The sequence below is a fragment of the Sorex fumeus genome, unplaced genomic scaffold (assembly GCF_029834395.1).
Source record: "Sorex fumeus unplaced genomic scaffold, SorFum_2.1 ptg000034l, whole genome shotgun sequence".
NCBI classification, from domain to species: Eukaryota; Metazoa; Chordata; class Mammalia; order Eulipotyphla; family Soricidae; genus Sorex; species Sorex fumeus.
In genome coordinates, this window is record NW_026606091.1 from 17,225,560 (window position 1) to 17,252,923 (window position 27,364).

Consider the following 27,364-nt stretch of genomic DNA (forward strand, 5'->3'; position numbering starts at 1 on the left):
GTAGGCACACAGAGGAATATATTAACAGAACACACTATAGCACTGAAACTGGAGGCATCTTTAAGGATGAAATACAACTGACCAAGCAAGTGAAAGCAATAATTAACAAACAAGGCTAACGGTAAATTTTCACAACTCAAAAGAAACGGTAACCAGAATATAGAAAACCCACAGACTGGGAAAAACTCTCTGTTTACCACTCATCTGATAAATGGTTAATATCCAAAATACCCGAGTTCGATTCCTCCGCCCCTCTCGGAGAGCCCGGCAAGCTGCCGAGAGTATCTCGCCTGCACGGCAGAGCCTGGCAAACTCTCCGTGACGTATTCGATATGCCAAACACAGTAACAACAAAGTCTCCAATGGAGACGTTACTGGGCCCGCTCGAGCAAATTGATGATCAACAGGAGGGCCTTTATTACATTTTATTATTTATCCAAAATACATAAAGCACCAGTAGAACTCAAAAAAAAATCAAAATCCCATCAAAAAATGGGGAGGGGCTGGAGAGAGAGCACAGCGGGTAGGGCGTTTGCCTTGCACGCGGCCGACACGGGTTCGATTCCCAGCATCCCATATGGTCCCTGGTACCCTGAGCACCGCCAGGAGTAACTCCTGAGTGCAGAGCCAGGAGTAACCCCTGTGCATCGCCAGGTGTGACCCAAAAAAGCAAAAAAAAAAAAATGGGGAGAAGAAATAAAACAGAAATTTCCTCAAAGAATACAGAGGCAGATGGAAAATATCTGTATCCTTAATCATCAGGGAAATGCAAATCAAAACAATGAGACCACATCTCACACATATCAGACTGGCACTCAACCAATCAAATAAAAAAAAAAAACCCTTAACCAAGAAGAACAGCTCAATCAAAAAAGAACAACCAGTGATGGTGAGGATTTGGGGGAAAGGGATCCTCATTCTGTTGGTGGGAAAGTTGACCTAATTAGTCTTTGGGAAGCCAATATAATTATTATTCAAAAAAAGTTGCAATTGAGCTTCCATTAAGATCTAGCAATCCCATTTCTCAGAATATACCCCAAGGGTCCGAAAACACGATGCAGAAAAGCCATCTGCACTCCTGTGATAATTGCAACACGATTCACACTAGCCAAAATTTGGAAACAACCCAAATGCCCCAAAACAGATGACTGGGTAAAGAAACTATGGTACAAATACACAATGGGATACTACTTGGAGGTAAGAAAAGATAAAGCCATGCAATGGCTGTTGGTGCTGTGTGGATGGATCTGGGGAGTACCATGTTGAGTTAGTCAGAGGGAGAGGGACAGACACAGAATGACCTCTCTCATCTGTGTGACATAAAGAAACTTCATAAGGGGATAACAAAGCCCAGAAGACAATAGAATTAAGACTAGCAGAACTGTTCTTCAGAAGGAAGTGTGCCACTAGATTGGATGTGGAAAGATAAATGAAAGATAAATTAGGGAAGGGAACATTAGGACAGTGGTGGAGATAAAAAATTCTTTTGAGAGGCAGGACACTGGTGAATGGATTGGTGTTGGAACACTGAATACCTGAAACTTGATAATGAATAACTTTGTACTGTAATTCAGTGACTAAAAATTTAAAAAATAATTGTCTTATTTCAAAACGAACTAAATATGGCAAAATGTTTACTGTATAAACCCAGACCAAGCTATAGACCAGAACTTGTTAAACCTTTTTCACTTTTGATCTTTTTTCATCCAAGAAATCTGCTTTTGAGCCATGCCCACCAGTGCTCGGTGCTTACTCGACTCTGACTCTGTGCTCAGAAATCATTCCTTGCAGTGTTCAGAGGATCATATGTGATGCCAGGGGTCAAACCAAAATCAGTCATCTGTAAGACAAATGTCTGAATGCATGTTATTCTCTAGCCTCCAAGAAAAAAAGCAAATGTATGTGATCCTGAGCATATAGAATGGATAATAAACCATTTATTGATAAAACATATAGAAATGTATTTCAAAACAAAATTTTAAAGTTATGTGATACTAAATAGGGCCATGACACACACTTTAAGAAGTTAGACTATATTCCCCCACAAATTAATACATTAAAATCTACTCCCAAGTGTGACATTAAGATGGGACCTTTGGAATATTTGTCATGAAGATGAAATCATTAGGGACACCCCCTCTCCTGCCCCAAGAGTCCCCTTCTGCCACAAAGGACCTAAGGAGAAAAAAGCAATAAGAAAGAAGGAAGTGAGTCTTTAAGAAACACTAGATAATGCTGGCTCCTTCTTATCTGTAGAAAAATACACGAGAAATTAAGAGGAAAATAATTAAGCCATGGATTGGATAATATTTCTTAATTTGAATTGGATAATCTATTTTAAGATATCTAGGAAGTGGGGCCAGAGAGATAGTATAGTGGGTACGGTGCTGGTCTTGCATGTGGCTCACCAATTCCTAGCACCCAGTATGGTTCCCTGAGCCCTTCCAGTAGTGATCCCTGAATGCAGAGTCAGGAGTAAGCCCTGAGCACTGAAGATGTGGCATAAGAAACAAAACATCTAGGACGAGACATTTCAGTTGATCCTCTAGACATTTTGTCATTTCTTCACAAAATGACCTCAGTTATCACTGCTAAGGAAATTGTATCTCAAGAGTTTTGGTTTTCTAGGAGAGAACAAAAGGGAATGCCCTGCCAGAGGCAGGGTGGGATGGGGAGGATGGTGGGTGGGAGGGATACTGGGATCCGTGGTGGTGGAAAATGGGCACTGATGGAGGGATGGGTATTTGATCATTGTATAATTGAAACCCAAGCACAAAAATTTGTAAGTCTACAACTGTACCTCATGGTGTTTCACTAATAAAAATTAAAAATAAAAAGTTTTGGTTTTCTATTCTATCATTTAAGAAGAGGTAAAGGTGGTTATTATTATTTTTAATTGACTTTTTGGATCACATCCAGCGATGCTCAGGAGTTACTCCTGGTTCTGTACTTAGGAATTACTCCTGGCAGTGCTCGGGGGGGTCATATGGGAAGCTAGGGTCAGTGTGTGTACAAGGCAAACACCCTACCAGCTGTACTATTGTTCAGGTACCCTAGATAAAGGTTTTATGCTTTACTTTTTTTTTTTAAATTAGTGAAACACCATGAGGTACAGTTATAGACTTACAAACTTTCATGCTTAAGTTTCAGTTATACAATGATAGAGTACCCATCCCTCCACTAGTGCCCATTTTCTACCACCAATGATTCTAGTAGGTTTTATGCTTTACTCTTTTTTTTTTTTTTTTTTTTTTTTGCTTTTTGGGTCACACCCGGCGGTGCACAGGGTTTACTTCTGGCTCTGCACTCAGGAATCACTCCTGGCGGTGCTCAGGGGACCATATGGGATGCTGGGAATTGAACCCAGATCGACTGCGTGCAAGGCAAATGCCCTACCCGCTGTGCTATTGCTCCACCCCCCTGCTTTACTCTTTGCTTGTAAGTTTGGCTAGATACAGGGAAATCGTAATCAATTATGCTCATGAAAAAGAATGTAATAGGATAATACTTGTTTATGAAATAGAACAAGATTGCTTAGTTCTTTTTCAGGCAACTTCAAAAGGACATTAACTGAAGACTTTTACCACTGGAGTAGATCTGGTAACAAATATTAAGACTAATATGACAAATATTAAGATCTGGTAACAAATATTAAGTCTAATATGACACTTAAGATTTGGTAGGGGGTTGGCTGGGGGGGGGTTGGAGTTAAAAAAAATTACAACATTACTTACTAGGTGAAAATGGAAAGCAATACTAGATCATAGAAAATGAATATATCATGTTTATTAAAATTTCAGGCAATTAGGCTGGAGAGATAATACAGTAGGTAAACACTTGCCTTGTATATGGTTGAGCTGGTTTGATCCCTGGCACCACACATGGTTCCTCATGACTGCCAGAGCTATCTCTGAGCACAGAGCCAGGAGTAAGTCTTGGGCAGTCAGGTGTAGTTCCCAATCCTCCCCCAAATAAAAAATAAATAATAAAAAAAAACCCCTCATGCTATTAAAAAAAAAAAAGCTTAAACATCTATTGGTACATATCTACTGATATGCCACAAGACATCAAGAATGGTTCTCTCATATTAAGAATGGTTGGGATTACAGGCAATTCTAATTCTTTTGTGTATGTCTTGCCCAACAAATGTATTCATTTTTACATTCAGAAGAAAACAAAGAAAATCACATAAAAATTAAAAAAAATATATCACTAAGCCATCTTTCGATGCTCATTTCTGGTATATTTCTTTTGCTAAACTGCAGACTGCAATATTTCACGATAAAACATGAAGTGGTACAAAAATGTTTTTACAAAGAACTCACATTCCGGAAGTAAAGTGTTTTTACAATTTACAACCCAGTACATTTTAAGAAAACATTTATTCTGGAACACACCTGGTGGTGTTCAGGTGTTGCTCTTGGTAGTGCTAAGTAGATGATGCAGTGACAGGGATAGAACCCAGACCTCCTGTATGCAATGCAAGTTCTATGCTCTTTGAACTATCTTTTCAGTCCAATCCCTTAAAGAGTAAACTCAGATTCTTAACCAAGACTTATAGCTAAAAGATATCTAATATTTTCAAAATCCTACAAAAATTGATTGTGCTTGTAATCACATGCTAGACTTGGTATATACCACAAAAGCAGTGTATAGTGATTGGACCAGAAGGATCAGGATCAACTGTTTTGAGGTCACACCTACTGATGCTCAGGGCTTGCTTCTGGCGGGGCTCAGGGGAACATATACGGGGAGCCAGGTTTCCAACCTGGGTCGGCCACATGCAAGGCAAGAGCCTTACCCGCTATACACTCTCTCTGGCCCCTGAATCGACCTCTTATTTTTGCCATTTAAAATTGTCTTGACAACGTAAATCCCAATTCAAAAAAATAAAAATAAAACCAAAGGGTCCTACTGAGACCACAGAGTATTTCAAGTTTGACTACACACCAGAAAGTCACAATTTAATAAAAAGTACAAATCCCTCCTGTATTTTACCTATTTGCCTTTCAGAGTTCAAAATTTTTCCTGAATTCCAACCATTATGTTGTCAGATACAATTTTGTGATTCCCTTTTCTTGAAAATATAGCATGCCTTTTTTCCCCCCACCTACCACGATTCATTCCATTACCCTTACTTTCATAAATACTGGTATCACTCTTCACTTAAGGGGTTTTGACAATTGTAACATCAAAATGATAATCACAGTGCCTGGACCATGGTTAGGGGCTTCAAAATACTAATTTCACATGAAAGACTCTGGACATGCAAATGGCTTTGATAGATGTTTCCTTGCACAACTGCCTAATAAAATGCAACACATTCTAAACTCCCTTTAAGAACAAAAATGACCAAAAATAAACAATTAAAAAATTAAGAGTAACGAACAGTAACATTACTTCTAAGAATGAAGTATAATAAAACTGAGTCATATATCGACCTAAAGTTAATTTGAAGTCATCTGAATTGATATACAACCTAATATAGCTGAAGTAATTTCCTTTTGTTTCATCTAAAAATGATCAAACAATACATTTTCCATTTACAAAATTATTTATATGTAGTATAAATTATATACGAAATACTATATAACAAAATCATAAATTTTTTGTAAAGGTGTCATCATAAAATAAGACTTTGAACTGAATCTGTACTGTTGAAGGAAATCAGGCATGAAAACGCATAGAACAGAAAGTAGAGATAACCAGTAACAGTTAACAGTTTAGGGCACAAGAGAAACTGTACTGCATAAATAAAAGCTCTTGTGTCTGCTCCTGTGCAGGTAAGGTATTATACCACTATGGTTGTTGATTATAGTTCATCCTTAATTTGTTTCCAAAGGTCTTAAAAAACCTACCCACATTACACAGGAAATTCTCAGTCATCAGTGCAAAAATTTTATTATTCCTTTGTTTCCCCCACCCCCCTTACAAGATTTGAAACTTTTCTTAATCCACAGCATTTTTATTTTCATCATGTCATCAGTTATGTAAAATGTGAGAAAAAAAAAACACAAATCAATTTAAAATCTCAGCCCTCTTCCCCAGTGTTACAGCAAATTTAGGATAAGTCTACAGCATTCACTTACTTTAGCTGGTTCTGATACTGAGGCATATTTTTTTATTTGAGAATCAACGCCTAAAGATTTGGCTAACTGTACAGCATTTGTATCATCACTGATAAGTGTCCCAAGAGCCACAAGAAGTCTAAAAGTGGCTTCGAGGTCTTGTACAACTTCCAGGATTGTGCTAATTACAGACAAGCACTGAGCTTTCCCTTCAATGTTATGGTCGTTATGAAAACAAACAGAATAGTTCAGGGCCAATGTAGCAAGAGCAATGTGAATGTTCTTATTGCTCCCTGATTTCAGTTCTATTGCATGGGACATTAGTGATTCCCTCTGGGACATCATGAGCTTTTGTCCTGCCTCGCCAACAAAACAATTGCAAAAAGTCCTGAGAGCAAGCAGCTGGTTTGCTGGCTTTCCTTTTGGGTTCAGAAGATTGATAAGGTGACTGCTGAACTGAGCCCCTTCCTTTTCACTGCAGAAGTTGTCATTCACACTGGGATGCTTAATTGACAATCGAAGAATGTCAAGTGCAGGAAAGACAATATCTGTTAGAAAGAAAAATTCATTAACATTTATGAAAATTCAGACAATTCCTATGACAATTACTCAATCTAAAAAGACTTTTGTTTTTGTTTTGATGCCACACTCAGCAGTGCTCAGGAGTTAGTACCGTATGAGATACAGGGATGGAACATGGGCAGTCATAAGCAAGGCAAATGCCCTACCTGCTGTACTACTGCTCCAGCACCAAGGACTACTTTCTTGATACAAAATGAAAATACTAACATTTCAGATGTTAAAAATCACGAACTGATCCCATATGATCCATAATCTCCTATGAGGGGTTCAAGCACTTATCTTTGCACATTACCAGCCCTGGTCAGATCCCGGGCACCACATGGATGGTCACTTCACACAACAAATTACTGGGTGTGGTCCCAAAACTACCCACTCCAAGGGACACACACAGACTAAAACAGTGTTTATGAGAATTAAGTAGACACCACCTGGATAAACCTATTAGACAATCAGGTAGCATCAGCTGTAAGAGATATACCTCACAATCCAAAAATAGAAAATAAACCAAAAACACCACTGAACCAAAATCTAATCATAGCATGATTCTCATAATCATGAGAAACAGAACAAATGAAGTGATCCGTCAAATCTATAATATAGGAACATTTTACAGGGGGGAAAAAAAAGACATGTTTGCCCAACAAGTACCATTAAGAAACAACAGAGGAAAGGACAGTATTAGAATGACATTTATTTATTTTTTGTTTTAAATGCAGTCCCCCATTCACTACAAATTATGTAGCTGAATTTCCCACATTTGGGGAAACTGCAGGTGTCAGCACACCAGGAGTGCAATGAACAAGCTACGCCCTGAGAAAACCACCTTCATGATAATGGTATCTCCCAACTAGTTAAGTATAGGAAGATTTAATATTTAAGTGAATAAAAAAATAAGGAGGCAGGAGAAGGCAGGGACTTGGCACTAAGGAGTGGAAAATATGTGTGAATCCACAAGCCTCTAAGTTGAATCTCCGACACTGCATGTCACCAAAGTACCACCCGGCCTAACACTAATGCCCTCAAGCACTGTTGGGGAGGCTCCTGTTTGCGGGGGGGAAAAAAAGGGCAAAAAGCTTATAACAAGTATTGGTATCCTAGAATTAAATGACCACAAAGAATTTGTTGACAAATGCCCTGAAAATACACAAAATGGTACATGTATGGCTATATTAATTACCTTTAGGTTCTCTTACAACACACCATGGATTAGTGGGAGACGTTTCCTTTCGTCAAGTTTTTTACAATGGGAAATATGTAAAAGTAAAAGTAAAGTAAAGGCCCTCCCGTTGATCATCGATTTGCTCGAGCGGGCCCAGTAACATCTCCATTGGAGACTTTGTTGTTACTGTGTCTGGCAGATGGAATACGTCACGGGGAGCTTGCCAGGCTCTGCTGTGCGGGCGAGATACTCTCGGTAGCTTGCTGGGCTCTCCGAGAGGGGCGGAGGAATCAAACTCGGGTCGGCCATGTTGGCTGCGTGCAAGGCAAACGCCCGACCGCTGTGCTATCGCTCCAGCCGCAGTGCAAATTTTACTCATTCTAGAAACTCCAGTAATGTTAGAAATGTAAAAGTGTGCTTTCTGCTTTTTGTCAACATTATATTTTTTATTTTTTGAGTCACAGCTGACCACGTTCAGGAGCCACTCCTGGCAGTGCAGGAGAAACCCACAGTACGGAAGGACTGAACCAGGGTTGGCATCGTGCTAGTCAAGTGCTGTACCGCCTGTACTCTCTCTCTAGCCCTTTACTGAGACAGAAAAAGTATTAATATACCTTCAGGCCAGTTAATGGCTTTCCACAAAATCTGCAGTTGCTGGGTTGTGGGTTTTTCTGAAGAACTATCACATATTAGAGTCAGTATTTTTTCCAGAAGAATCAAGTCATCCTCAGTTAACTTCTTTTCTTCTGGTGCAGTTCCATTAAGTTCCTTCAATTTACCTAGAACCCCAAACCAAAATTTTCAAAATTCTCTGTCTTTATGCAATTAGGTAAAGATTATACATAAAAACTTGATGCTCAAGTTTTTTCAGCACCTGTTCAGCATCAAGGAACTTATAGGTGGATCGGCAGCTTGACCTCATGCAAATGATCAAATGCTCATATGTTCAAGGTATAAATATCTGTTAGTTCTTATTGATAGCTTCAGTGTATGGGCAGAAGCTTTTCCAATCTGTACTGAGAAAGCCACAGAATGGCTTGGTGTTTCTGGGTCCAGTAGAAAAATCTGGACACAGGAAGTCATTTTTCAATCAACCAAACCTGTTTGTATACAGAGTTAATCCTTTTCATTGTATTAATGATAGAGACCACTCTCCGCACACATGAAGGTACTGGCAGAGGGACAAAGCCACGCGGGTTCCGGGGCCGAGATCTCCAAGACCACTCGGATTGGAGTTGAGCATCCTCCACCCAGATCCTCCAAATTCCAGTAGGCGGGGGTCACACCCACCACCTGGCCCCCTGGCGCCGTATAATCCCATCAGCGGCCAAGACTCAGAGACTATAAAAACCAGATCTCGGAAGAGAAGAGTGCAGTCTTCTGCCCCCGCGCCTGACTGTCCTCGCTCGCCGGGACCCCTTGGAGGGGAGCGGGTTGAGCTTTCCTCCCCGCCCTGACCAGGGCTCCGGCAGCCAAAGACCTCCAGGACCAGCCACCACCATGCCGAGACCACTCTCCGCACACATGAAGGTACTGGCAGAGAGACAAAGCCACGCGGGTTCCGGGGCCGAGATCTCCAAGCCCACTCGGATTGGAGTTGAGCATCCTCCACCCAGATCCTCCAAATTCCAGTAGGCGGGGGTCACACCCACCACCTGGCCCCCTGGCGCCGGGTAATCCCATCAGCGGCCAAGACTCAGAGACTATAAAATCCAGCTCCCGGAACCGTGCAGCCGCATTCGCGGCCACTCAGCATCTTATCAGGACATCTTTTTATGACATCTTATTATCCCATTCCTACTTTGGACAAACTTGCAGGCTATCAAATGTAGCCTGCCCACAGGGCAGAGTCTGGCAAACTCCCCGTGGCGTACCAAATATGCCAAATACCAGTAACAATGATGGGTCTCATTCTCCTAAAGGGCCTTGAATATAATCTCAGGGCTAGGATGAAAGAGACGTTACTGGGGCCTGCTCGAGGCAATCGACGAATAACAGGATGATGAATGAATGAATGAATATACATAAAAACTAACATTTTATATAAAAATAACCAATATGGATCATGAGGAAGACCATAAAGACAAAGCTCATTAGTATTTCCAGAGGGCCTGAGCATAGTCACTAATGCCAGGCCTTGTGATTGGCACTGCTTGCAGCACAGCTCATCCCTGTCTTGCTGGAATTTTCCAGGGATAAACCTGGCAGACCTTGGGGTGGAATCTGAGGCCCTTGGATGCGAAGCATGCACTCCAGCTATCTGAGCTATCTCTGCAGCCCTCACTCTGAATAAAGAACCACACTGTAACTGCAATTACTGTAAAAGATCTTCAAACAAAATTACATTACAAACACCCACATATATCTTAACCCCTATTTTTCCAGTGATTAAGGTTTGCATAATTTTAAGAGGTTTCGGTCAACTTATGCCAACTTTCTAACTATCAATGAAATAATCTCAGTCCAATGTCTTTTTGTAGTATATAATTTGATTCCTTAGTTTCCTATGTGTATATTTGGTATCAAATTATCTAAAAAACACTTGAGTATCTTTTTACCATATTTCCATTTCATACTACAATTTTCTTCACCTTTTCACATGCACCTTCAATATGGACATCTTTTTCATCAGTGACGTTTCCCCAAAGTATTTACCTCAAAGAATAAAAAAATCCCCAAAAAGCAAAAAAAAAAAAAAAAAAAAAACCCAAACAAAATTAATTTAAAAAATGGGGGCTGGAGTGATAGCAGAGCAGGGAGGGCATTTGCCTTGCACAGTGCCAACCCGGGTTCGATTCCCAGCATCCCATATGGTCCCCTGAGCACAGCCAGGGATAATTCCTGAATGCAGAGCCAGGAGTGACTCCTGTGCATTGCAAGGTGTGACCCAAAAAGAAGAAAAAAAAAAAAAGAATAAAAAATCCCAAGAGCTTTTAGAAGTTTGAGAGAAAATATTTTTTTTCCAGAATTTGTATTTTTTGAATAATCTTAACAGAAATTTTCCTCAATATTTTTTGGCACTGTCACTGTCCTCCCATTGTTCATCAATTTGCTCAAGCAGGTCCAGTAACACTGTGAGACTTGTTACTGTGATTGGCATATTGAATACGTCACGGGGAGCTTGCCAGGCTTTGTCGTGCGGGCGAGATTCTCTTGGTAGATTGCTGGGCTCTCTGAGAGAGGCGGAGGAATCGAATTCAGGTCGGCCGTGTCGGCCGCATGCAAGGCAAACGCTCTAAAGATCTTATATTAATAAAATATTAAAAACAAGTTTCATAGGACTGGAGAGAGATCTCAATGGGTTGAACACGCATGCATGCAGGAGACCCAGGTACGATCTCCAACACTGCATGACCCTGAGAAAAGAGCAATAGTACAGCGAGTAGGGCGTTTGTCTTGTGCACAGCCAATCTGAGTTCGATCTCTGGCACTCCATATGGCCTGAGCCCACCAGGAGTGATCCCTAAGTACAGAGCCACGAGTAAGCCCTTGTAAGTAAGTGTTGTGTTTCGTCATCCTCAAAAAACCCCAAACATCATGGTCCCAACTAAGTACTGCCAGGTATGACCCTGGAACTCTGTATTGGGAGCAAACTCTGAGAACTGTTGTGTGTGGCCTCAAAACTAAATAAAGAAAAATTTATTCCAACAAATGCAAAGAGGGAGGCTGGAGAAATAGTATAGTGGGCAGGGTGCTTGCCTTGCACACAGCCAAACTGGATTTGATCCCTGGCCACCAATAAGCTGGCCTGAGCACCACCAGGAGTGATCCCTGAGCACAGAGCCAAAGGAGGCCCTGAGCAATGTCAAGTGTGGCCCCACAATTTTTATTAAAAAGAGAGATAAATGCAGAGGTTTGAAAAATAAAGTATATTTTTATTTATAAAATATAAATATTTTTTATATTTTTATTTTATTGTATATTTTTATTTATAAAATACAGCACGCACAGCGGGTAGGGTGTTCGCCTTACACGCGGCCAACATGGCCGACCCGAGTTCGATTCCTCCGCCCCTCTCGGAGAGCCCGGCAAGCTACCGAGAGTATTCGATATGCCAGACACAGTAACAACAAAGTCTCCAATGGAGACGTTACTGGGCCCGCTCGAGCAAATCGATGATCAACGGGAGGGCCTTTACCTTTACCTTTACTAATGATTACCAATTACTACAAAGGTTACCACCAACTTTTTAAAAAATCATGTATTTTAATATGAATGTTATCTTTCACTGTCACTGTCCTCCCGCTGTTCATTGATTTGCTCAAGCGGGCCCAGTAACGTCTCCATTGTGAGACTTGTTGTTACTGTGTTTGGCATATCAAATACGTCACAGGGAGCTTGCCAGGCTTTGCCATGCGGGCGAGATACTCTCGGTAGCTTGCCAGGCTCTCCAAGAGGAGCGGAGGAATCAAACTTGGGTTAGCCATGTTGGCTGCGTGCAAGGCAAACGCCCTACCCGCTGTGCTATCACTCCAGCCCATGTTATCTTTATTGCAACTAAATTTCTGGGGCTAATGGAGCTAACGTTTACCCTAGAAATACTCTTTTGTTTTTGAATAAACAAATTAATGGCAAAAAGTCCTTACAGCCAACTGAGCAGGTCCTTTTTTGAGTGACGGTGATTTTGAAGGTTAAACCTTGAGTCTCACACATGCAAGGCAAGGGCTCTCTTGCAGCTTATATCCATGATCTACAGTAGTTTTATTCATTTATTCAGCAGTCACACCCAGCAGTACTCTCAACAACTCATCTCCATATTAGGGTTGTTCCTCAGGGAACTCAGAAGACCATGCAGTGGTAGGGATAGAACCTGGACCTCCAGAAGCATGTGCTCAACCCACTAAGCAATCAGTTTTATTTTTTGGTGTTTTTGTTCTCAGCTCATACTTGGCAATGCTCAGAGGTTACTTTTGGCTCGGCACTCAGGAATCACTCCTGGCAATGCTCAGGAACCATATGGGATGCCAGGGATCAAACGTGGGTCAGCCATGGAAGGGAAGTGCCCTTCCTGCTGTACTTTATCTCGGAGCCCATCAGTTTCATTTCTGATGGCTAATTTAGTCTGTTATTATCCGAAGGTTCATTAATTTTAAACTTAAGTTTAGAGGTGGGGACTGGCCATTCCTGGCGGTGTTCAAGCATTAACTGTGGCAATGCTCAGGGGACCACATGTAGTGCCAGAGACTAAACTGGGACCAGGTACATATAAAACAGGTGACTTATCCTCTACACTATCTTCCTGGCTTATTATTATATTATGAAGGTTTAGAGGTCACACTTATAAGAGCTTGGAGACAACCCCTCATTAATGTTTAAAAAACAAAATATTATTTTTAAAAAAATGTTTTATTTGTATGTTTTCATTTTTCTGAAACATCAAATGATTGGGAGATGACATAATTATTCTCATTTTTTGTCACTAAAGTCATCATAAAGTATATCTGCACAAGGCTTCTTACAAAGTATTATGGGTTCATCGTCAAGTTATCTGTTTACAATCAGCATTTATGCAATACCACAGAATGTCTTCAGCATAAAATTCCTGAAGAACATCTATAATATGTAAATACACTAAGTTATTAAAATACACTTACCTAAAATTTGCGTAGGGTTTGCTTGATCAAAACTGACAGCCTCCTTTTTAGGGAAATAAATGTTCACTGTTTTAGATGTAGCTGATCGATAAGCACTATTTCCTATTTTCAGAAGAGAAATCGATGAAAATCATAAGGAGTGTTGATTTTAATTGATTAATCAACTTTTCTCAATTATTGATATATAATTATTCTGTTCACCCAATAAAATAACAAGGTAAAAAGGTAAAGGTAAAGGCCCTCCCGTTGATCGTCGATTTGCTCGAGCGGGCCCAGTAACGTCTCCATTGGAGACTTTGTTGTTACTGTGTCTGGCATATCAAATACTCTCGGTAGCTTGCCGGGCTCTCCGAGAGGGGCGGAGGAATCGAACTCGGGTCGGCCATGTTGGCCGCGTGTAAGGCGAACGCCCTACCCGCTGTGCTATCGCTCCAGCCAAGCAACCTGAGAAATTAAAGAAAAAAGTTGTTCGCAAGATTCTATTATTTACTATATTTTTTCTCATAAACAAGTTTAGAATTTGAATTTAAATACAAATCAATGTCTTTTAATGCTTTTGATTGTTTGCTCTTGGGCCACACTGGCTGAGCTCAGGGTTTACTTCTAGTTTTACACATAGGGATTACTCCTGGTACGCTTGGGTATTGAAGTCAGGTTGGCCTTGTGCAAAGCAAGTGCCTTACTTGCTATACTATCTCTCTAGCTCCATCAATTTCTTATCTCTTATTTCTTCCATAAATTTAAGACTAAATCTAGTCACAGTCCACAGTCCTCCTGTTGTTCATCAATTTGCTCGAGCGGGCACAGTAACGTCTCTATCATGAGACTTATTGTTACTGTGTTTGGCATATTGAATACATCACGGGTAGCTTGCCAGGCTTTGTCATGGGGGCGAGATACTCTCGGTAGCTTGCCAAGCTCTCCAAGAGGGGTGGAGGAATCGAACTCGGGTGGGCCATGTTGGCTGCGTGCAAGGCAAACGCCCTACCGCTGTGTTATTGCTCCAGCCCAAGACTAAATCTAAATTATAATAATTTTAAAAAGAAAATAAAACAATTAGGAAACTTTCCTTTCTCATCTTCCCTAAGACATAATAAATTCTATTTTATTTTTTGTTTTGCTTACTTCAAGTATGCATTGTCATTTTCTCAAAAATCATTTTCTATTGCATTTTAGCAAATTCTTTCAAGTTATATAGTTCTCAAAGAACTAGGGTCTTAGTTTTTGATACAGTTTTTACTTGCTTCCTCCCAACTCTCTTCTCAGGGTTTTCCAGGACTTGAGCCTGTCAGGATTTCACTGGCCCGAGTGGCAAGAGGCTTAAGATAACCTAACTCAAACTTACCCTGGACAGTTCTTTAAGCCACTGAACCCTTCTTCTGTGTCCTTTCCCACAGAGGCTCCCAAAGAGGATTGCTTCTGTGTGGACAAGCGGTGAGGAAGTTTGACTAACTCGCGGCCTAAAGCCACTGAACCATCTCCCAGGGCCACATTTTCACTAATTTCCTATTTACAGTGATCAAAATTTAGAATCTGATGATGAAAACAAAATAGTACAGGGAATAAGTTCAGCAAAGGTGGAAAGACAGTAAAGGTATAAGGTATCCTAAGCTGGTTTGCATGCAGCTGACCTGGTATAAATTTCCAGCACCACCTATGGTCCCCTAAGCACTGCCAGAGGACAGCGGAGTAATCTCTTAACACAGAGCCCTGAGCATCGCTTGGGTGTAGCACAAAATATACAAACAGGAAACCCTCAAAACAACAACTACAACAACAACAAAAAACACCACAATTGCCCTCCCAACAAACTGATAAACAGATTCTGTAAGTGAAGTGAGGAAACCTGCCACACTATAATAGAATGGCATTTTTCAACTCTGGATGAATTAGAACCACAGTGGAAGATTATGAAATTAACTTTGCTAAGGTCTCAATCTAGAGAAATATAAGACTAAATTAAAAAGTTCTTCAATGAGGTTCGTTAAATTTCTTTTCCCCCTCTACCTGAGTTGGCAACAGTTGAGTTGGTAGTTTTTAACTCCACCTCATACAAAAGGCAAGTGTTCTACCACTGAAAATCACCCCAGGCCACTGAAGTACTTTTTGTGTGTTTTGCTCCTGGGCCACAAGGTCTGGTGCTCAAGTGCTACTCAGGCACTATTGTCTCAGCTTACCGCAGGAGACATGCAGTGCTGGGAATCAAATCTGGTCCACCTGCATGCAAAGGTACGTGTTCTCTCTCTGGTCCCAAGTACCCCAGGTGTAGGGCAGTTAGGACTGAGAAGGGACCTTTATGACATTCATAGTTAGAAATGATCACTCTGGACAAGTAAGAGTTGAAAGTGGGTAAAGCAGTATACGTGATAACTTTTCAGTATCTGTGTTGCAAATCGTAATGCCCAAAGGAACTGGGGGGGGGGGGGGTACGGGGGAAGGAGGGGGGGAGAGAGAGAGAGAGAGAGAGAGAGAGAGAGAGAGAGAGGAAAAGTACAAGAAAAGAGTATCATAGAGGCAGGTGGGGGTGGGGGTGGCGGAGGGAAACTCAGACCACTGGGGGTGGGAAATGTACACTGGTGAAAGATGGGAATTGAAACATCACATGACTAAAACGCATCATGAACAACTTTGTAACTGTGTATCTCACTGTGGCATAATTTAAAAAAAAAGAAAAGAAAAAAGAAATCCTCAGGTATGTAATAATGATAAAATTCTCAAGACTTCAGAAGCCAGACTGACAGACTGAGATAAGTTCTGGTCTTGATTTACTTGATATAGAAAGTTCTGAATCAAGAAAGAAACCAATTTTTTTTATATAAGAGAGATGCTTAATAAGGCATCAACAATATTCTCTATATTAATACAAATGTTTTCTAAACACACTTCATTATTTATGTCTGTATTTGAAAACTCATTATATCAGAGTTTTTATCTCAGAGTATTTATTTTTATAATAATCTTGTCATAATATTAAAAAATAGCTACTTCTTTATAAATGTAAAAATTTGACATGTAATGTAGTGCTTTCTCTTTTTCTTTTTTTTTTCTTACTCACACGTTTATTTCCTTGCCTATCTCTATTCCAGAGAAGCCTGTGTTCTCTCTCGAATACTTCTCCCACTCTCTCGCCTCACATTATTTTTTTTTAAAATTTTTTTATTAGTGAAACACCATGAGGTACAGTTATAGACTTATAAATTTTTGTGCTTGGGTTTCAGTTATACAATGATCAAGTACCCATCCCTCCACCAGTGCCCATCCTCCACCACCACGGGTCCCAGCATCCCCCCCACCCCCCACCCCTACCCCATCCCACCCTGCCTCTGTGGCAGGGTATTCCCCCTTGTTCTCTCTCTCTTCTTTTGGGTACTGTGTTTTGCAAGAGAGGCACTGAGTGGCAATCATGTTTGGTCTATAGACCACTTTCAGCATGCCTCTCCCACCCTGGGAGGGTCCTCCCAACACCCTTTATTTGTTGCTCTCTTCTCTATCTGAGCTTCCTTTTCCCCTAGCACGTGTGGCTGGCCTTCAAGTCATGGAGCAAAATTCCTGGTACTAATCTCAGCCATTCCTGGGTGTTAGTCTCCCTTTTTGTTGCTTTATGTTCCCCAGATGAATGCAATCTTTCTGTGTCTATCCCGCTCTTTCTGACACATTTCGCTTAAAACATGATACTTTCCATGTAGTACCACTTGTATGTAAATTTCATGACTTCTGTCTTTTCTAACAGCTACATAGTACTCCATTGTGTAAATGTACCAAAGTTTCTTTAACCAGTCATCTGTTCTCAGGCACTCAGGTTTTTTCCAGATTCTGGCTATTGTAAAGAGTGCTGCAATGAACAAACAATTGCAGATGTCACTTCGACTATACCTTTTTGCCTCTCTGGGATATATTCCCAGGAGTGCTACAGCTGGGTCAAATGGGAGATCAAATTCTAATTTTTTGAGAATCGTCCATACAGTTTTCCAAAAGGGTTGGACCAGCTGGCATTCCCACCAGCAGTGAAGGAGGGTCCCTAAGAAAGAAACCAATTTGACAGTCTTTCATTACGTGAATGTTTCAATAATTTTTATTTGTTTCTGGGCCACACTTGTCGGTACTCAGAGCTTCTCCTGCCTCTGCGCACAGGGCTTACCCTTGGTGTGGTTTTGAGGGTCAAACTCAGGTCAGCTACAAGGCTTGTATGTACAAGGCAAATGTCCACCTGCTGTACTATCATATCACTGTGGCCTTTTTTTTTTTTTTTTACATTTTTAAAGAAGAAGAAGAAGAAAAAAAAGAAACGAAGAATATGTACCAGTAAAGGGATCAACTCCAGGCATGGTAGCTCCCACACTTGCAGAACCTGGCACGTAACGACCACTACCTAAAATAGAACAATACTACAATAGTAAACAAAGGTAACTGTATTACAAAGTTCAAATTGCTCATTCTGTACATAGAATACATTATTTCAATATTAGTCAAACTATGGCATTTTATACACAGAGCAAGCTGTACATTTAATCCAGAGAAATGCTCTGACGGGTACCTGACAATGTACAGTACCCAAAAATACTAGTCAGAAAAAGTAATTCTGAAACAACAAAACGAACATTAGGTGCCTCATACTTTATAAATACAAAGTTTAATAAATTACAAAGCCATAGTGGATTAGTAAGAAAGTAAAGAGAATGATAAAAAAAAAGAAACATTAAGCTATTAAAATAAGGACACAGGAATGCTGGCAAAAAGAACTGGCGGAAGTGAGACAAGTGAGACAAGGGAATGGTTTGGGATGTTATGACAGAAGTTTCGTCTCATGTGAGAGATAAACTTGTGACTGTCTCATTAGACAGGGAAAAGAACTTTAAAAACAAGTGTTGGGAGAAGTAGGAGAATTTGGACATATTCACAGCCTAAATCACCCTTTGTGAGAAATAGAAACGAGCTATTTTTCAGAATCATGAACATAATGTTTAGCCCCTCTGGATTTAAGAGCTAGGAGTTCATATTGCTGATGTGACTCAAGGAGAAAAACCAAACACAGATTTAAATAAGATTAGTTAAAATAATTAAAAAAAACTCTAAGTGAATTTGTCAAGCTTTTTCTACAACTGGCATGCAAAACCACCTCATATTCATATAGTCATTTAAGTATGAGAAACATTATTATTATTCTTCACACTGTTTTAGAAGAGTAAGGTGAATAACTAGACCAAGGCAGTAAAAGGCATTAAAAGGCAGTGATGCACAACATTTTCCCAAATTTTATTCTGTAACCTCTAGAATAAATCATCTGGTCAACAAGCAGGTTTCTAGAACCTGCCCGTATCATAAAACCTAGTGATTTTCCAAATGGCTTCACTTTGGAAACTCAGGAAACTTTAGAAACTACTTAACAGCAAACCATACTCAATATCATTTCATCAAAATCTCTTACTGACAGACCAATGTATCAATATTTCTAATGTCCTCACGAATGTGTGTGTATAAGCTCTGTGGGTAAGACCTCATGATAACTATTTAAAATAAGCATTCAGATTAGACATTTGAGAATCATATAAATAAGGAAAAGAAAAAAAGAATTAAGACACTGACCTTAAGCTGTAATTCAGATGGGAAAATTTTTTGACCCCCATGTTACTGGTAAAATTGGGGGAGCAACATCAATGGTAGCTATCATATACTGATGGCTTATATATTCCAGGCCTTTGCTAAATATTTGACATGTATCATACCATATAATTCATATTGACTCAATATAACATTGCTATTTTTTAACAGTGTGGTTCAAATATTTTAATAATTCTAATTTCCCTTAGAAATATAGTATGCTACCTTGCCTTATCTACATAATCACTACATCTTCATATTTACTGACACTGTGCAACCATGAGACATGCTCCTATTATGAAGGCCCAGGAGTATTCTTGATTTTGTTGGTATTGTTTGAAGGTTGGTATGTTCTTTCTGGTCAAATGAGATTTCTGCCAATGAGATTCAGGATCTCTGTTATTCTAGGTTTTAGGGCATCACTCTGCCTGAATAAGCTGGTAGAGAAGGCCGTCCTCTATCTACTCTTCCAATCCTTACTATCCGTCCAAACTGCACTGTCCTCCAAGACTTGTTTCACAGCCACTGTACCATCACAACACTTGGCTTGAGAGTTGGTTATTGTAAGATACTGGTAGCTAATGCACAGGGTGAAGCTATTTTCATCTGAGCTATCAATTCATTCAAGAAGTAAGGAAGTTCACGAAGAACATTTCACAACTGACCCAAGGCTGTGTGCCAGTTGAGTCTATGGCTGAGACAAAATTGCACACTGTCACTTTAGGAGCAATTTGGAAATTTAACAGATTCCATAAATGTTATGAATCTCTTCCCAACTTCGGCATATAGTTCAGGAATGCTGGCTGAAGATCCAGCCACAGCATCATAAATTATACCCAAAGCTATTCTGAAAACAAAGACTTCTTCGGCTGCACTGAAGTCCAAGTCTGACAATTTTTTTCCAGGAGTGGTGATGCCGAGGCATGCATACCTTGGTAATTAAAGTCACTTTGAGGAGATACAGCAACAGTTCCAGGGCTTCATGAAGGCCACTAATAAGTTAGATTAGGAAGACTAGTCCTGGATAGCTGTGTGGACTGCCTCCTTCCATGCTAAGGCAAATATGCCTGGGCAGACTTCTTGATTGCACTGCTGCATCCAGTATCAGGGACTCAACCTGGATCCTCTGTTCGTGAAGCAGCTCGCCAGTGAGAGCACTCATGCTGTGTCTTGGCTGATGGGGTCCCCTATTATCTAATTTCACAGATAAAAAAAATAGGCTCAGACAGGTTAAGCAACTTGCTGACTTCTCATAGCAAGTAAATGGTAGAGCCAGAGTTTGTACCAAGTCTGTCTGACTCTAACACCTATGCCTTTAACTACTCTGCTCTGCAAGAAGTACCAACGCAGAAAACGGTGTGCTCTATTAATATTTAAAAGTCATGAGGAAAGCTACAAAATCACTCGGGAAAAAAGCAAAAGCAAAAAAAAAAAAAAAAACAATAAAAACCAAAAAAAAAAAACCGAGAAGTTAAAGGAGATTCGTCAATACAGATACAGGCAATTATCAGTTATGAATTACATTTCAAAATGTAAAACCATACAAATGCTATAAAATTATCACAGAACTGTATTGAATCAAAACTGCATCCCACCTGTAAAAGGATCTGCTGCTGCAGGCACTGTGTTAGAAGATCCAGAGGAAGAGCCTGGAACATACCGACCACCACCTGTGCACACAAAGGAAAAGCTGAAATAGGCCAAAAATTTGAATTTCACAAATGGCTAAAAGCTCTCATTAGGAGAGAACTTTTTTTTTTTCATTTTTCTAGAAAAAGAGAAGAGCAAGACCAGATGATAGACTAATAGACTGGAAATCATTTAGTTTTCAAAGCACTAAAACTAAGATTTCAGTGAGTATCTCAGTTCTGTCATAACATTGATACAGCTATTACTTAGCTCCCGCACTTACACATTTACAATAATTAGGAATTCAACAATAAAGACATTTTTATAGGTGGTCTCTGACCTATGTAATATACACATAAAAATCAACACTTATTCCTATACAAATCCACTAGAAATCCTGCTGTCGTTGTTGCAATAAAACCACAGGCATTAATGATAATCTTTTATAGATCCCCTATATTCATTAATTCATGTGTCAAACAGTGCATTCAGTATTTTGGATCCAGCAGGGAATAAGATTGCTTTCATCCACCAAAGCTTACAAAGTACTGGGGAACAGAATTTTAAGTGGGAATGCCACAAAGGAAACGGACTTGTACGTATACATTTACAAAGGTGTGATGTGTGTGAATATGTTTTGTTAGAACCTTTAGGAAAACAATCAGAGGCTGCCATAAAAGGATGGATGTAAAGATGCTTATATATCAAAGAGAAAAATAAAAAAAAAGGTCAAATAGTTTTCTTATTTCCCGAGCTAACTGCTTTATTATTAGATGTCTGCCCTAAAAAATAGCTTACATGATACTATATGTAATCTATGTTTATGCTTTTTTTTTGGTGGATGGGAGGGATTGGGCCATGCCTACATGTGCTAAGGGCTTATCACTGGCTCTGCACTCAGGAATCATTCCTGGTGGTGCTTGGGGTCCATATGCAGCACAAGGGATCAAATTTGGATCACTTGGTACAAGACAACTGGCCTGCCTGCTTATTATCTCTTTGGTCCTAATGTTCTATTCTTTTGCACTGAAACCTGAACTTATACGATATATTTATCCAAGTAATGAACACACTGGCCATGGCTATTGGAGCTTAGGATGACCATAGGGCACATCAAGCCAGGAGACTGAACCGGTTGTTCTCCAGTGCTGTGAACGACCTCTCCTACCTATACGTGCTCTTTTTCACTACCCCTAGTGGGGACTGGAGCGATAGCACAGTGGGTAGGGCGCTTGCCTTGCAAGCCCGGTCAACCCAGGTTTGATTCCTCCGCTCCTCTCAGAAAGACCAGCAAGCTACCAAGAGTTTCTCACCTGCACAGCAAAGCCTGGCAAGCTACCCGTGATGTATCTGATATGCCAAACACAGTAACAAGTCTCACAACGGAGATGTCATTGGGCCCGCTGGAGCAAATCGATGAATAACGAAAGGACAGTGCAGTGCAGTGCAGTGCAGGACCCCTAGTGGTGGACTTACATTATTTATAGTGCAGTACTAACTCAGTCTAAGATTCTAAGTCAGCCTGCAAGTGAGATCAGTTTTATCATATGAATGAGCAACGAATGTGAATGAGCAACGGAATAATGAACTAGGAGAAAAAAATAAATTTGAGAATATAAAGTATTTTGAAGAGAAAAAGGGGAGATGTACATAAAACTTAAGAGGGAAAGAGAATATGAGTATAATGACAAAAGGAAAACATTAGCAATAAATTGTAAATTTCAAATTGTACCTGTACCTAAGAGGAAGCATTTTACTTCTGTACCATGGCTTCAGTTCCCAGAACCCAAAACAGAAAAATTCTACTAGGATTATAATTTATAAACTGGTATGAGAACATAATCCTACTTATAATATTTCAGACTTTAAATAGAAAATAAAATAGTCAACAGGTTCAGTACTGGATTTTCTACACAAATTAGCCTCAGATGAAAACTGGTTTCTATTTAATAATAATGCCCAAACAGACCCCCACTTGGGTAGCAGGAATGAGACCCAGCATATTATTAATGCAAAGCATTCATTCTACTGAGATGCACTTCAGCCCCCACCAACCATATAAATGCCCAGCCCCACCTCCGATTTAGGGCCACACCTGGCAGAACGTAGGGGTCGCCCCCAACTGTACTCAGAAAACTACATGGTGCTGGTGACTGGTAAAGCACGCGTTCAGCTTCTGAGCTATCTCTTTTGCTCAAAATAGTTACACTTTGGTAAAACTTCATTTCCTGGATATGTGGCTCTTTTGGCAAGCAAGAAGGAACCGGGACCTGTTTCTGTGTAAGGCCTTAATCCTATATTCTTTATTCTACAGTGCACTGCAGCAACACAATTACTTAAGTGGATCCTGACCACTGTGCCCTGAGATTTTCCAAAGACAGTTCATGAACAGAGTTTGGGGTGAGGGTTGGAGGGTGGGTGTATGAGATCAGACATAAATGTCCACTTTTGAAGCATTAGGGCAAATGACATAGCAAAAGGCTCCATACACTACAGAGGAAGAAGCTACTCAAGTCATTGCATACAAGGCCATGGGGAAAAGAAGCTGGTTTGCTTAACTAGCTGCAGCAAAAGAATTTTAGTTTATTTAAGCCCCTTCTTTCCCATTTACTGATGTGAGGACTGGAGTTTGTACACACTAAGCCATACACAGTTCTGCAAACATTGCCTATACTTGAGATGCGGGGCAGAAATCAAACACTGGGGCTGGAGCAATAAACCAGTGAGTAGGTCACTAGTCATGCATGTGGCTGGCCCTAATTGGACCTGGGTTATGGTCCCCCAAGTCAGGCAGGAGCAAGCCCTGATCACTGCCAAGAGTGGCCCCAAATCAAAAATCAAAAAGAAATTTGAACTCTGTCTGCAATAAAGGTGCAGTACCATGGAGGCATTCCAAGTTCCTCATATTGTTAATTCTGGTTTGGGGCTATACCTGGTGGTGCTCAGGGGTGATGGTTCTATGTTCAGAAGAGACCCCTCATGGTCCAAAGGGGCCATATGTGGTGCTGTAAAGCAAGATCGTAGCTGAAGTGGCACATGCAAAACAAGTGTCTTACTTCTCTACTATCTCTCCAGTCCCCCCCAATATTTTTAGTTTGTTTTGGAATCTTTGAGAAGTGGAAAGGGGTGCTTAGGGGCTACTTCCAGTGCTAATTCGGGAACCAGAGGCAGAACCAGGAATTGAACCAGGGTCAACTATTATGCCAGGCAAGCTCCTGAATCCCAGATCATATCTCTAGTCACATAAATGGTTATTTTTATGTTTGGGTTTTTGAATCAGACTCAGCAGTGCTCAGGGCTTAATACTGGCTCTGTGCTTGGTGATCACTCCTAAGGAGTTCGGAGGACCTTATTAGTGCCAGGAATTGAATGCAGGTCAGTTATGTGCAAGGCAAGAGTCTTAGCTGCTATACTATCCTCCTCCAATATGTATTTTTTCCTAATAGTTATTTTATTAAAAAAAAAATTTTTTTTTGGCTTTTTGGGTCACACCAGTGATGTTCAGGGTTACTCCTGGCTCTGCACTCAGGAACTACTCCTGGCAGTGTTTAAGGGATCATACGGGATGCCCGGGATCGAACCTGGATTGGCTGCATGCAACACAAGTACCCTCCCCACTGTACTATCGCTCTGGTCCCAAATCATTATTTTTAAATAAAACAACTACATAAAGGAACTTTCTTTTCCTTTCAAGTGACTCAATTAAGACTTCTTAATTTTACATAGTTTATAATGTGGCTGTATTTTAGAAAGAGAACAATTCACAATTATTTTGTTACACACAGAATACATAATTTGAAGCTTAAAAATATGAAATGTGGCAACAGTGCCTAAATAAAAACTGGGCGGGGGGGGGTGTGCAGGAAGCAGGGGCTGAAGAGATAGTACAAAGATTAAGTGGCATTCCTTAATGCAGCTGACCCAGTTAGAACTCTCCCCAAAACTGCCAGAGTAGACCAGGCCAGCCCTGGCCCTGCAGAAACTGAGTCAGATCTCATTCTTTGATTCTCACACTGAACCACTGGCCCAATAGGCTGAGCACTTCCAGGGCAGGCCCACCGTCCACCTCAGCTTTGCTTGCAAAACATCCTTGAAAAGTAAAAACCTGCCGTAACCCTTGGTTTTTACACAAGCATCTAATTCTAATGATTGTTTAAATGCATCAGAAAAGGGAAGGAACACCAACATTTATGGAAAACAACACAAATCCCAACTTACCTGTAAATGGATCTGAAAAACTGGTATTCCCAAGACCCAACATTTGACCTTTTGTGTTATCAATAATAAATTTAGCCACTTGATCCAAAAACATAGGATTCAAATCATTCTTCTGTAAGAAGTTATATGCTGTTAACCAGGGGTCATCACTGATGTTATAAGGCAATTTATAAGATGGTCCACCTTCATTAACATCAATTGAGAAAACATAATCAAATTCCTTAAGAGGAATATAAAAAGGAGATAAATGATTACTAACTTATCTGTTCATATATTTTAATAGCATATACACACACACAGATGTCATAGTCGTTAACAATTAAACTGTCTCATCCTTGTCAATACTGCTATGCTACATTCTACTTGGCATATAATGACAATATTAGCAACTATCTGCACTTGCTGCAAAATTCTTATTTCACTGGAGGTAGTGTTGGGGAATGGGCTGCAACATCTTAATTCCAAGGCAAAAGAAAAATCTGCAGTGGCTGATTTCAGGTCAAAATTATTAGCTGTTACCATGTCCCAGTAACTTAAAAATATTGGGGTTATCAGCATCTCTTATGTCCTTAAATGTGACGTATCATTGAAGTACTAAGACTAAAGGTGCCACAAAAAGTCCTACTCCGAGTGGTTGGGAATAGCTTATCCACAGTAACACCTAGACAAAAAATGACTAGGATGTCTAACAAATGCAGCTCTCCCTCTGTGGAGAAACGTTAATACAAATAGGGAATTCTTCAAACAAAAAAATCAGGCAGAAAAAGGGTAAAGAAAGCCTTTAATACTTTAAAACAGAAAAAAAAAAAAAAGAAGAAGAAAACCGCTGGGAGGCTCCACAGCTTCCGGAGAATGCTCCAGGTCCCAAACAGAGCCGAGATCACCGGGAAGTCCCAGATGGGGTAGGTGCCGCATCCCGCCTTCTCCAGATGGAACCCCGGTGACCAGGAGCCTCTACAAGCAGCTTAGCTCAAGCATGCAGGAACCAGGACTTTTATTCCAAACTGCCGGGACTGCCCTGGCTCCCAGGTAACCTCTGATTCCGGAAGTCACGCCCACAACCCGCCCCCCAGCGCCATCTTTACAGCACACAGCAACAGAGAAGAAAACCGCTGGGAAGCTCCACAGCTCCCGGAGAATGCTCCAGGTCCCAAACAGAGCTGAGATCACCGGGAAGTCCCAGATGGAGTAGGTGCTGCATCCCGCCTTCTCCAGATGGAACCCTGGTGACCATGAGCCTCTACAAGCATAGCTTGGGCATGCGAGAACCAGGACTTTTACTCCAAATAGCCGGGGCCACTTACGCGGCCGCGTGACATCTCCTTATATACAAAGTGATCAATGGAAAGCAAATCATCCAACGTTTCTCCCTGAAAATCAAGCTTAACTCTTCTGCAAACCACAGCACCCAATTGGAGAGAGAGAACAAAAGGGAATGCCCTGCCACAGAGGCAGGGTGGGATGGGGGGGATGGGGGGTGGGAGGGATACTGGGATCCGTGGTGGTGGGAAATGGTCACTGGTGGAGGGATGGGTATTCAAAATAAATAAAAATAAATTTAAAAAAATACTTTAAAACAGAGATTCCCAAATTCACCTGCCTTACTGCCCTCTTTTCATAAAACACATAATAATTCAAAAACTATTTTTTTAAAAATCTACCTCCTTTAAGGAAATAGTGTCTCCCACCACAAGATCTTCTAGATGGTTCCTATGTCCCTCCCACTCAAAGCTGGTACTACACGTTTTAGAAAGACAATGATGAAGAGAAAAATAAAAGGCAACATACTTTTCCTTCATATAAAACTTTTCCAGATGTTTGCTGATTAGCACCCGATGAACCAACAACATCACCGATTTTTATCCACCTTCCTTCACTAACACTCCATTGATAGGCTTCGACTTTGTCCCCATCTCTGATTAGACGAGTCTGACCTTCTCTAGAACCTTAAAATAAAAAATTCAAGACTCAAAGATAGAATGGTAGGAGAAAAGTTCAAAACACCTAGGAAAAAAAATTAATGTTAAGATTTATACAACGGAAGTATATCTTTTGTCTTAAAAGAAAACTTTGTTGAAGAGTTTTATATAGAAATTCTACTAGAAAGTGGTAAAAAAATTACAAAATGATTAAAGGGAAACTTTATAATGACTATATATTTTTTTATCTTTTTTGGTTCATTCTTAGTTGTTTCTGGGTCATACCTGGTGGTACTCAGGGGACTGTGTGGTCCAAGAATGAAATGTACCCTGTGTGGAGACTGTGCTCTGTGCTAAGCCACTGCAATATACCTCAATGTCCCTAAACAAATGACAAAAAAAAAAAAAAAAGAAAAAACAAAACAAAAAATGTACACCCCTGTGTTCCATGGAGCACTATGCAGAACAGCCAAAACTGGAAACAACCCAAGTGTCCAAGAATATATGACTGGTACATATACTCAATGGAATATTACTCAGCCATAAGAAAAGATAAGTCATGAAATCTGTTCCTGCATGGAGGGACCTGAAGTTAGT

General features: G+C 40.4%; 1 protein-coding gene, 1 non-coding gene and 1 pseudogene across 2 annotated transcripts in view; all 3 read right to left on the reverse strand.

The window, feature by feature from the left end:
- Nucleotides 1-5,885: 5,885 nt before the first annotated feature.
- PLAA (phospholipase A2 activating protein) overlaps nt 5,886-27,364 on the reverse strand; it is a 47,601-nt gene continuing 26,122 nt past the window's right edge. Inside the window, exons 8-14 of the mRNA XM_056116982.1 lie at nt 26,637-26,794; nt 24,849-25,068; nt 20,597-20,671; nt 17,704-17,772; nt 13,404-13,505; nt 8,424-8,588; nt 5,886-6,616 (exon numbers count right to left, since the gene is read on the reverse strand). Coding sequence (XP_055972957.1) covers nt 6,051-6,616; nt 8,424-8,588; nt 13,404-13,505; nt 17,704-17,772; nt 20,597-20,671; nt 24,849-25,068; nt 26,637-26,794 — 1,355 coding nt within the window. The 3' untranslated portion in view covers nt 5,886-6,050. The remainder of the gene's footprint in view (nt 6,617-8,423; nt 8,589-13,403; nt 13,506-17,703; nt 17,773-20,596; nt 20,672-24,848; nt 25,069-26,636; nt 26,795-27,364) is intronic.
- LOC130026762 (uncharacterized) lies at nt 7,358-7,509 on the reverse strand (annotated as a pseudogene).
- Nucleotides 23,058-23,198, reverse strand: LOC130026720 (small nucleolar RNA SNORA70). Its single transcript, XR_008792914.1, has one exon. It is a non-coding gene; the product is annotated as a small nucleolar RNA SNORA70 (small nucleolar RNA).